General features: G+C 56.8%; 1 protein-coding gene across 1 annotated transcript in view; it reads right to left on the bottom strand.

Annotated features, from left to right (window-relative positions):
• SHANK3 (SH3 and multiple ankyrin repeat domains 3) overlaps positions 1-11280 on the bottom strand; it is a gene marked incomplete at its 5' end in the record, with an annotated part of 48406 nt that overhangs the window by 18061 nt on the left and 19065 nt on the right. The window contains 6 exon segments of the mRNA XM_019668547.1: positions 2715-2738; positions 6574-6654; positions 7568-7700; positions 7807-7931; positions 8613-8695; positions 8919-8994. Of these exon segments, the coding sequence (XP_019524092.1) occupies positions 2715-2738; positions 6574-6654; positions 7568-7700; positions 7807-7931; positions 8613-8695; positions 8919-8994 (522 nt within the window).

The following is an 11280-nucleotide window of genomic DNA, read 5'->3' as shown; positions in this document are numbered from 1 at the left end:
ACATGGGCCAGTGAGCTGCGCCCAAGCTGAGCTGCCACTGAGCTGCCAACAGGTGGCAGGATGGCTCAGCTGGTGAGAGCACGTGCTCCTAACAAGGCTGCTGGTTCGACTCCTGCATGGGATGGTGGGCTTTGCCCACCCACAACTAAGAATGAACACAGCACCTTGAGCTGAGCAGCCGCGAGTTGCTGATGGGTGGCCAGATGGCAACTGGACCTGGAGCTGAGCTTGCTGCGCCCTCCACAACTAAGATTGAAGGACAACAACTTGAGTGTTCCCCTTCCCCAATTCCCCCCAAAAATATTTTTTTTAAAAAAACCTTTTTATAAAAAAGTGATTTGATGCTTTTAAAAGTGGTGTTTTGAAATTTTGCTAAGCAAACATGTGTGTCCAAAAGCTCCCAGTTCTGGCTGAATAACTGGAGTGGGCCCACTAGTGGTCAGCACGTGGAGCGCAGCGCCAGTGTCCACCTGGCTGCCACACTGACCCTCTGTCACTCCACCTGTCATTCAGGATCCAAATCCCAAAAGCCCTGCCCGACTCTTAGGGGCTGTGCTGACCCTGGAATCATGTGCATCAGGTCACCCTGTCCCTTCAGTATCCATGTGGGAGAACTGTGGTTGGCCTCTGCCACCTGCCGAGCAGCTGCTGTTGGGAGGAAATAAACTCCTCTGAGTAGCTGGACGCCCAGACCAGACCCACCCCGCACTCTGTCCTGACCTAACGTCTGTGTGACGTCGTTTCCTCATCTGACGAAACAGGTGTATAAGTGTCCTGAGAATCAACACCAACAAACGAATGGTACAGCTGTGCCTGCCGGACACGGCGCTCCAATCCTTCACACTTGCCCAAACAGCTGGTGACCTCGGAAGACAGCAGGGGCCCTCCCCAGCGGCCTGAGCACAGGAGCCCTATACACTCCAGCGTGCCAGCAACACCATCAGCTAGCCCATCTCTGAGCTCCCACGCCAGGCCAAAGGGCACAGCGGGGCTGCTCGTCATGAAATGACTGCCCTTTGGAAGCCGAGGTCACCATCATCACCTGTGAAGTCCTTGGTGACTTCCAGGTTACAGAGCTCTACCTGAATCCTGTACTCTCCTGCCACAGCCGCCACATGAAGAAGACTGTGCCACCGCCCCCATTCTACCCAAGAAGCACTGGGAGATCCAGTGCGCAGGATCACAGGCCCAGGAAGCAGATGTCAGACCGGAGTGCAGGCAACACGCCTGTGGGCCCGGGGCACCTGGGCTGTGCGCTCAGAGGCTGTGTCTCTGGGCCCAGAGCTAGGTCAAGACCAGACATAGTGATCTCATGTGGGCAGCGCAGAAGATGTTGTCGGCCACTGGGGACGGTGCCCAGGCCAGATGAGAATTGTTTTCAAGGGAAAAGAACCGAGAACTCTGCAGCCTACAAGACCCAACAAAATCAGAGAATACCTTCTTGAACAAGCTCTTTAGACACTTAGAGGAAATGGAGCCCATTGGGAAGCAGGTCTGGTCACTGTAGCTGCTGCCGCCAGCCTCACAGACACAGCTGTCAGGACGCAGTGTGTGTGCACACAGGCAGACGCCAATGTCTCAACAAGCGGGGGTGAGGGCCTGAGGGGCAATGACTCGCCCATCACTGCCCCTACCCTGGGGGAAGCGCGCAGGCCACAGCACAGCACCCTGGGAGCCCCGCTAATGAGCTGAGGACAAAGCCAGTGTGTTCCAGAAATAGCTTGTGTGCCAGCCTCAAAGGTGTGCAGCAAAGTGTCCCTAGAGGGGACCTCGTCACCTGTTTTAATGCCTGAAAAGACACTAGGGAAAGCACTTCATCTGGGACAGAACTCACAGGGCCGCAGGTTGTGCAGGAGGGCCTGGGCTGACAGACAGGGCAAGCATGTGCCCGGCAGGCCCCAGAGGGAGGGACACGTGGGCACCAGGCACACGGACAAAGGAGGGGCCACAGAGTCACCTCGGGCTCCAGTCTGGCCCAGACTCCTGTGCGGAAGAGGCGGGCGAGGCTGGCCGAGGCCAGGCTCCAAGACCTGACCAGGTGCTGGACCCATGTCCAGGCCCAGACTCTGTCCCCACATTGATGCTGGCAACCAGGCTGGACACACAGGACACACAGGAAGGGGCCTCAGAGGATCTGGAAGCTGAGGCCTGAGGGGAGGCGCGAGAGGAGGTGCTGAAGAGGAATTCAGACCAGGTTGGGCAGGGAGCTACAAGCCCTGTCCCCAGGGCTGTGGGGCCCAGGCTCCCGCTGGTAGGGGACTGTCAGCATTGGGCTTGACTCCGAAACAGACCAGACACCAGGCACGGGGCCCAGAGCACAGGCAGAAGGAAGCCACGCAGGCCAAGTCAAGCACCTGACACTCCCGCCCCCACCAAGCCACGTTCCACATTCACCATGTTCCACGAGCGAGTGCCACCGCTGGGCCCTCCGGACCCCCTCCCTGGCTCCAGGCCTCCATGAGCCTGAGCCCCAAGGCCCAGGACTGAGCCTCACTATCACATCCCCCAGTGGCCACACCCCTGGGAACTCCCCATCTGTCCCTCTCCAGATCCTACTGTGCCCACCCCCACCCCAGATCCCAGGGAGGTCATCAGGAGGGTACAGCCCAGGCTCCCAGGCCACCTGGAGTGGAGCTGGAACCTCTCACACACCAGCACTTCCCTGGACGGGGTCAGGCGAAGCTGGGGCCCTGGGGACACAGCAGGTGACTCACCCCCTTTCCTTCTCCGAATGGAGGCTTGGAATCAAGAAACAGAGCAAAGGGGATAAGAGGCAGGCTTTGTCCCTCAGCACCCAGCCTCCTTCCCCAACCTCCCAAACACCAGGACCTCCCAGATCCCCACAGCCCCCAAACTACACAACCCCATCAGACCACGAGTGGCAAATACACCCCAATGCCAAGTTGGCACACGGCTTGAAACACAAGATGGAAACAACCACAAGCAGGGACATATGTTTTTGCGTGTGCACACACGCTTCTGCAGTCCACTTGGATGTGCACACATGCTCACACACACACTTGTGCACATCCACACACCTACACACACGCACACCCACTCCCACATGTGCACACACTTGTGCACATCCACACACATGCTTGTGCACATTCACATGCACACACATATGGAGACACCCATGCACAACTAAATCATATTCAGTTCAAATTTTTTCAAAGGAAAGGCAAAGCCCATAAAAAACAAGTTCTGGGGCCACTGATGGCTTCACTGGTCACCCTCAGGCATTCTGTGCAGTGCTTCTAACAGAGGGCAGGTCAGTGTGGTCACCAGGCCATGGCCAGTCAGACCGAACACTGGCACGGCACCTGCCCTGACATTCTCATCACAAAAGAAAAATGAACCCAGAAGTTCCAGGTTTCTCATGGGAAAGCGGACAGACAGGAGGGGCTTCGAACCCTGGCCTGGGTCCCCACTGACCTGCGCAGCCCAGCATGCTGAAGCTGAGGAGGTGAGCACATGGTGACCAGAGGCATCCCAATGCCACCCCAAGGTCCCTGCCGGACCCTGCCTCCCTTCCCACTTCTGCCGGCCGCCTCAGCCTTGCCTTTCCTGGGCGCCACCTCTGCTCAAAGCATCCGGCCTCAGGGTGCCCTTCCTACCTGTCCCCTGCAGGACTGTGCTTCTCCCCACCTCATCTGAGCGCAAGCAGCCACCCTTGCCACCTGCTTTTTGTGTCACCTCACCTCACATTTTCCTTTATTTCCAGCTGTTCAGGCCATCTCTCTACAGGGTCCTAAAGGGTTCCATGAGCTCTCAACAGTGTGACATGCACCTGCCACAGCAATGAGCCAACACGTCTTATTTCTATCTTTTGAAGGTGCAAACGCTGGATCGTGGGCTGATCCCTTAGGAACCCAGGGAAACCCTGATGCTGGCCTGGCTGCATCAAACCAGATGTTTCCCAAGAAGTTTGGCAAGTGGGCTGGCTTCCCAGGACAGCTGTCCTCTGGGAGTGGGAGTGGCTCCCCAGCCCTCAATGGAGCAACGTACAACTCGTGCCCAGCTTCAACCAAAGCTGTGACCTGACTCAGCAGGACGGAGGCTCTGTGCTAAGCTGTCCCCTCATCATCCTTCCCCACTCTGCTCAGGAAGAGCTGGTGAAGATGATGCTGACCTGAGGCTGCAAGACTGAGCCCCCTGGAAGACGAGGGTCATGGGCCAGCAGAGGAAACCCCAGACAGCGGGCAGACAGGAAGGAGGCTCGGCTGCTCACTGGTTTCTTCAGACAGCAGCAGCCCAGAGTCCCCAGGTTCCTGGAATACAGACCCAGGCTGTCCAAGCACCTCTTTGTCCCTTCTGAGCGTGGTTATGTGGCAGCCTCTGGAAGGAGGCTCCTGGGACGCACCCACCAGACCCAGCTGCCTAGTGGTACGGACTTATCAATCAGAGAGACGCATCAGCTCCCCATGACAAGCCTTAGACCCTTGTGACCTGGGGCCAGAAGCGTGCTAGCTTCTCTGCCTCATTTGTGAATGAATGGTCGGTCGGTCGTACTAGGTACAGAATTCCCCACCAGGTGGAGAAGCATTTTCACACCAGACTTCGCAGTGATTGTTCCACTGTCTTCTAGGATCTGCTGTCCCTGTGACAAGTCTGCCGTCGGCCTAACCAGCCTTCCTACATCATCCGGCTTTCGCTGCCAATTAAGATTTCTTTTTGTCTACGGTGTTGTGAAGTTTTACTGTGACGATTGCAGCTGAAGATTCATTTTTTACTTCCTTGCTTGGGACTTACACTTCTTCACAATTGAGCGTTATATCCTTTTTCAGTAAATTCTTAGCCTCTTACTCTTCATATATCACCTTTTCTCCAACCTTTTAATTCTTCCCCTCTGGGACCACCATTACGCTGAGATTTTCTCACTTGTCCTCCATAGCTCTTACTGGTAATACATGATTTCACATCTCTTTATCTGTCTCGGCTGTGTTTGAGGGTAATCTCCTCACATTTGTCTTCTAATTCGTGTTTTTCATCAGCTGGGTGTGTGGGAGAACCAGTCACACTGCAGCCAAGGAATCCTGTTTGTCCCATACACGGATTTTTTAACCTCAGTGGCTACACCTTTTTTATGTCACTAACAGTTCTTTAGGGATCCTTTTAAAATCAGCCTTTACTTTTTTTGGTACTGTCCTGTTGATGAGTTGTTATTTCTCTTAGACTTTGTATTTAAACACCTTATTTTATCTTCTTCATATTCTATGATTTCCAGTTCTTTTGATGCTAATTCCAGTTCTTGAGCTCGGTTCTAGCTCTCACCTCTCTTGGGTCCGCGGCTACATCTCTTGGCTTTATGGGGCATCAGAGCCCCAATCCTCAGCCCGTAGACTCTAGATCCTGTCCTGGACTATGGAAGCATAAGCTTCCTCTCACTCTCTTGGCTCTGATTTCTCTCTTCATTTTTGAGACCTGGGGAATTCCTCTTCCGTTGTTTTGAGTTGGCTGTGAGTTGTTGAAATTTTATTCTTTTCAGGAGAAAATCCTGCCCATGTCAGCTCAGTTGATGTTGGCGGCTGTCCTCCACATTAAACAAAAGTGCAGTCATGCATCCCTGCTTGAAAGGGGGGTGGCTCAGCCTGTGGCCAGATCAAGGTCAGGACTCAGCCAAGGGCCAGGGTCAGAGCTAGGTCCATGAGCAAGGTCAGGAATAATTTTAGGGGACAGGTAGGGATTCTTTCCATGGCTGTGTTGGGGCTCAATCTGGAGCCAGGATCAGGGCCCTTCCTGTGGCCAGGACTGGGTCAGAGCTCAGCCCAGGACTCGTGTCAGCGTTCCTTCTACGGTTGAAGTCTGTCTGGGATTAGGATTGGGTTTGGAGTATAGAAGGATAGAGCACGTTAACAGCCACGTATATCGAGATGTGCTCACGGTCACGTATGTCAGGTCATGTCCATTGACTGTCATACATGTCAAGACATGTCATGTATATCTGCACATGCCTATAATCAGGCTATTAACAGTCATGTATATCTGTACGTGCACACAATGAGGCTATCGCTAGTCACTCTGGGACTGTGCCCACGACGTGCCCATCAAAGCCCGACACACTTGTGTGCCTGCTGCAGCTCACGAGGGCCTGTCCCATCACTGTGCCAGGGACACTCACAGGGCCCTGCGGGCTCAGCAGCCCACTGTGACCACACTGCTTGACCATGAGCGAGAAGGTGCTGAGAGGGTCAAGTAAAAGCCAAATGGCACAGCCAGTGCCACGCAGAGCCCAGGGCCACCCCTCCTGCTCTTTTCTCACTTGGACGAGATGAAGGTGGGAAGTCAAACTGGAGAGCCACGGGCAGCACGTGCACACGCATGCAGACACGGGTGGGCCAGGCTCTGCCCATCAGTCCTGGCTGTCCCACAATCCCTCTCCACCCCCTCGGATGTCGTCCGCCTCCTCACCCCACAGACGCCCAATCCTTCCACCACTCCGGCACCCACCCGTTTACCTATGACACGTCACACGTCTATCCGTCCTCCCGTCTCTGCCTGGCTTTGGCGCCAGCTCACCGCACCTGGCCTCCCACCCCGACCGTGTGCCCACCGCCCGCCCCCGCAGCTCACCCAGTTCCTCGAGCTCGGCCGTCATGGACTTGGAGCGCAGGGTCAGCGTGGTGCTGGGGGCCCTCTTGGGGGGCTGCGGGGCTGCAAAGAAGAGGGAGGCCTTGGACCTCCTGTCCAGCAGGGGGCAGCGCGGCGCGGCCAGCTGCAGGTGCCACTTGCGCTCCACCGCCTGGATCTCCTCGTACTCCCGCGAGGACGAGTCGCACTGCGCCAGGATCTTGTTCAGGCTGCGGCTGGACGCAAACTTCTTCATGGCGCTGGGAGCTCAGGGGTGCGGAGAGCCAGGCCGGCCAGTCGCGGCCGCAGCCGGTGGTCAAGAGCACCAGTGGGGGTCCCGGTGCTGGCCAGCTCCAGCCCGAGTGCCCACCCTGCAGGCTCCAGAGGCTGAGCAAGGGGCACCAGAGCCATGGGGTGGGGGCTGGGAGGGGTCTCCCGGCAGGCTGGGCTCTTGCTGCTCCAGGCCCCCCCCCACAGGCCCTGGAGGCCACAGCCCCTCAGGGGACCAGGGTGTGGTCAGCCAAGCAGGGACCTGGGCGGGCGGGGCCAGCGAAGCCTCCTGGGCCCAGGCAGAGCCGAGACATCGCGGAGAAGACGCTCTTCCTGTTCCCTCAGGTGCCGCCTCCCCCTTCCCTCCGACAATAAGCGGAAGGCAGCGTCAACCTCACAGTTGCTATGGCAACCCCGGCCTCCAGGCAGCTGCTGGCAGTGCAGGGAAGGAGTGCTCTGCCACACCAGGGGCTGGGGGACGCCAGGAAGGAGGGGGCGGGAATCTGAGGCGGGCCAACCTGGGGTCAGGGGTCAGAGGCTGGGGCCAGGGTCAGCAGTCCAACAGCAGGGGTTGGGAAGGCACCAGGCCGACAGGGCGCTCGCCTAGGTTCAGGCATCTGATGTCAGCAGTCTGGGGTCAGGGAGTGGGCAGAGGAACATGGGCCTCGGGTCAAAGGTCTAAGGTCAGGAGCCAGAGGGCACAGAGGTCTGAAGCCTGACCGCTCACCTCTGCGCCGAGCCCCGTCTTCTTCCGGCTTCCTTGTCACTGACACGACCTTCATGACAAGACGGTTCCCGCCCTGGCGGATCAGAGCCACCACCTGCTTGTGTCCAACCTTCACCACGTTTACCCCGTTCACCTGGGCGGGCGGGCGGACAGACAGACAGACAGACGGGCGGGCGGTGGGTGGGGCAGTCCAGGTGTGGCCTCCTCGGGCGCAGAGGTCAGCACCCAGCCCGCCTCACCTCGATGAGGAAGTCCCCTGTGCGCAGCCCGGCCCTCCAGGCCACACCCTCCACGTCCACAGACTCGAGGTACTGGAGCGCGGGGAAGGCCGGCGTGGGCGTGAACTCCTCGATGGGGGTCTCTGCTGCGGGGCGGGGTGCGACAGGGAGGGAGGTGCTTCAACACCGCGTCCAGGTGCAGGCGGCTGACACACAGCAACCACCCACGAGCGGTTCACATGCTGAGCAGCCGACAACTGGGGCAGAGTGACCTGAGGCTGGGAGCAGCAGCCGGGGGCTGCCCGGTCCAAGAAGAGCCAGCCCCGGAATCTGGGGCACATCCCTAGAGAAACTCCCCACTCCCCCCACCAGAAAGGTTCCCCACTCAGCGAGGCACACTCAGTAGGGGTCCTGGAAATCCACAAGGAGAAGGGATCACTGCCTTGCATGGAGACATTTCAGACCAAGAATACAGCCACAGCAGAGGGGCAAAGAATGGTGGACCAGAAAGAGGGCAGAGGCGAGGCAGGGGCCAGGGGGAGGCAGGGGGTGAAGTCGATGTAGGGGACACGGGCGAGGCAGGGCACGGGCAAGGCAGGGGGCAGGAATAAGGTATGGGGGAAGGGGTGAGGCAGGGGACAGGGACAAGGAAAAGGCAGGGGTGAGGCAGGGGACGGGAGAGGCAAAGGGTAGGGGTGAGGCAGGGAGGAGAACGGGAGCAGAACGGAGGCAAGACAGAGAAGATGCCCCAAACAGTTTTCAGCAGTTTTCCTGCCAATTTGACACCCCAGCCCCCGACACACACACTGCCCCCCACCCTTCATTACCTTTGGCCCCCCGGAGCACGAAACCAAAGCCCTCGTGGTCCCGTTTCTGCAGGACGGCCACCTTGTCGTCAATGACATAATCGCTGATAGAGGAAAGCAGGGAGGGGTGAGAAGCCTTCCAGAGAGCATGGCTGGCCAGGCTGACCCCCATATAGTGTGTGCCCCAAACAGGATCCCACAGGCAGGCCCTACCCCTGGGAGTTGCCCTTGGACTACCTTGGACCACCCCTCCCCACTCTGACCTCTTCACCCCCAGGCCTCCCTCCACGTCTGACGTCCCATGCGTGCCCACCTGCCCACCAGTACCTGTGTGAGGTGAGGCTGTCATAGGAGCCCACCGTGTAGTGGCGGAAAAGTCGCTTTGTCCGGTCCTCCCGGGTTTCTGAGGAGAGTTGCAGTTGCTAGTGGAAGGTCATGTCCTCCAAGTGGCCTGAACTGCCCTTTAACCATACTGGTCACCCCCTATGCCCACAAACACACTCCTGGCCTGGTTGTGCCACATGAGTAGGATATTGGGCCCAGAGGTCCTAAGGCAGCAGTTCTCAACCTTCCTAATGCCGCGACCCCTTAATACAGTTCCTCATGTTGTGGTGACCCCCAACCATAAAATCATTTTCGTTGCTACTCTATAACTGTAATTTTGCTACTGTTATGAATCGTAATGTAAATATCTTTTTGTTTTCCAGATGGTCTTAGGTGACCCCTGTGAAAGGGTCGTTTGACCCCCAAAGGGGTCGCGACCCACAGGTTGAGAACCGCTGTCCTAAGGTAAGAGGGCTGAGGGGACCATGTGAGACATTCTGGCCTCGGGGGGTCAGGGTCCAGAACGGGTGGGGGCTGTGGCTCATCTCTGTTCGATGCACACGGCAGACAGGACAAGGCCAGGGCCATCCACAGAGAGCCAGAAGCCCCGGCGCCACAAGCACGGGAGACATGTGCATGCACACACGTGTGTGGCCCGCAGTCGAGTTTTAAGTGCTGTGCTCACATGTGTGTCTGTGTGTGGCCCATGGTTGTGTATAAGTGCTGTGCTCACATGTGCCTGTGTGTATGTGACCAGCTGTGTGCCCGTGTCACACTATACACCCGCGCACACAAGCATTTAGGTGGCACTATGTCTTCACTGAACCCTTCACAATGGCCCACTGATGGTTTACCTCATGGGGTCCCCCACTCCAGACCCTGCCTCTGAGTGCGCAGGGCATCCATGTATGGGGGGACTGGGTCCCCTTCCCTGATGTCACTACATCCCAGTGTTGTCCCATCTGATCTCAAAGTCCCTCAGAGCCACCACAGAGCTGGCCCGCTGTGTGCCTGCTGTCCCACCCTTAGCCTCACCTACAAGCCTGCAGCTGCTAATCCGCACCTCTAGCCACGGCCCTCCCTGCCCACGCTGACTTCTCTGGCCTTCCAGGACCTCGAGAGACCCCGAGATGGCGCCCGCCACCTCACATTTCATCCCTCAGCTCCTCCCTCATTTGCTACCATTTTAGCATTTCTTGAGATTATTCATTCAACGAGTATTTACTGAGCTCCTACTATGTGCCAGGCACTGTTTATTTTCAGCTCTGAGAATCCAGCAGAGAACAGAAGAAAGCCCTGACCGACCCTATGGCATTTACAATCTATTAGAAGACAGAGTCAATAGAGACAAGAAATAGGTACCCGCTTAACATGTTAAATGCTGGTGCTGGGATAAAGCAGGCTCGGGGTACGGAGAAAGTTTACAGTTCTAGGGGGTCATGTGACGGTCTCTCCAGGAAGACAGAGCTGAGCAGAGGCACAGCCGTGAGCAAGCAGCCGTGGGTCATGTGGGTGAAGGACTTCCTGGGAGTGAGGAGCTCAGGACAAAGCCCACATGCAGGTGTCGGCTTGGGGTGTTCTGGGGACATTGAGCAGTTTGTCCAGCTGGAGCAGAGGGAGCAAGGCCGAGTGGGAGGAACCGAGATCAGACGGAACCTACGATTTCTGATGACCTGTGAGCTCCTTGTGGGTAAGGACCACATCACACTTGTTTCTGTGATCCTAGCACCTAGCAAGCACAGCACCTAGCACGTAACAGGCACTCCAAATGCTAACTGGAAGGACAGATAGGTGGACAATTGGCAGGATGAGTGGTGGATGGGTAGATATATGATGGATGGATGAAACGAGATGGAGGGAAAGAGAGCGGGGGACAAAGGGGAGATGGGTAAACAGATGGATAAGACTGAGTGGTTTGATGGAGATGGGATAACTAGACTGGTGGGTAGATGGATGAAGGTGGATGGATGGATGGATGGATGGATGGATGGATGGATGGATGGGCAAATGGGATAAGCGGATTGATGGATGGTGGATGGATGGATGGATGGATGGATGAACGAATGGATAAGTGAATGGATGGATGGATGGATGGATGGATGGATGGATGGATGGATAAGTGGGTGGATGGATGGAGGATGGATGGATGCATGGATGGATGGATGGGCAAATGGGATAAGCGGATTAATGGATGGATGGATGGATGATGGATGGTGGATGGATGGATGGATGGATGGATGGATGGATGGATGGATGAACGAATGGATAAGTGGATGGATGGATGGATGGATGGATGGATAAGTGGGTGGATGGATGGATAGATGGATGGATAGATGGATGGAGGATGGATGGATGCATGGATAGG

Source organism: Hipposideros armiger, unplaced genomic scaffold (genome assembly GCF_001890085.2).
Source record: "Hipposideros armiger isolate ML-2016 unplaced genomic scaffold, ASM189008v1 scaffold_530, whole genome shotgun sequence".
Taxonomy (NCBI): domain Eukaryota; kingdom Metazoa; phylum Chordata; class Mammalia; order Chiroptera; family Hipposideridae; genus Hipposideros; species Hipposideros armiger.
Note: the sequence above shows the minus strand (reverse complement) of the source record. Positions and strands in the feature narration are given on the sequence as shown.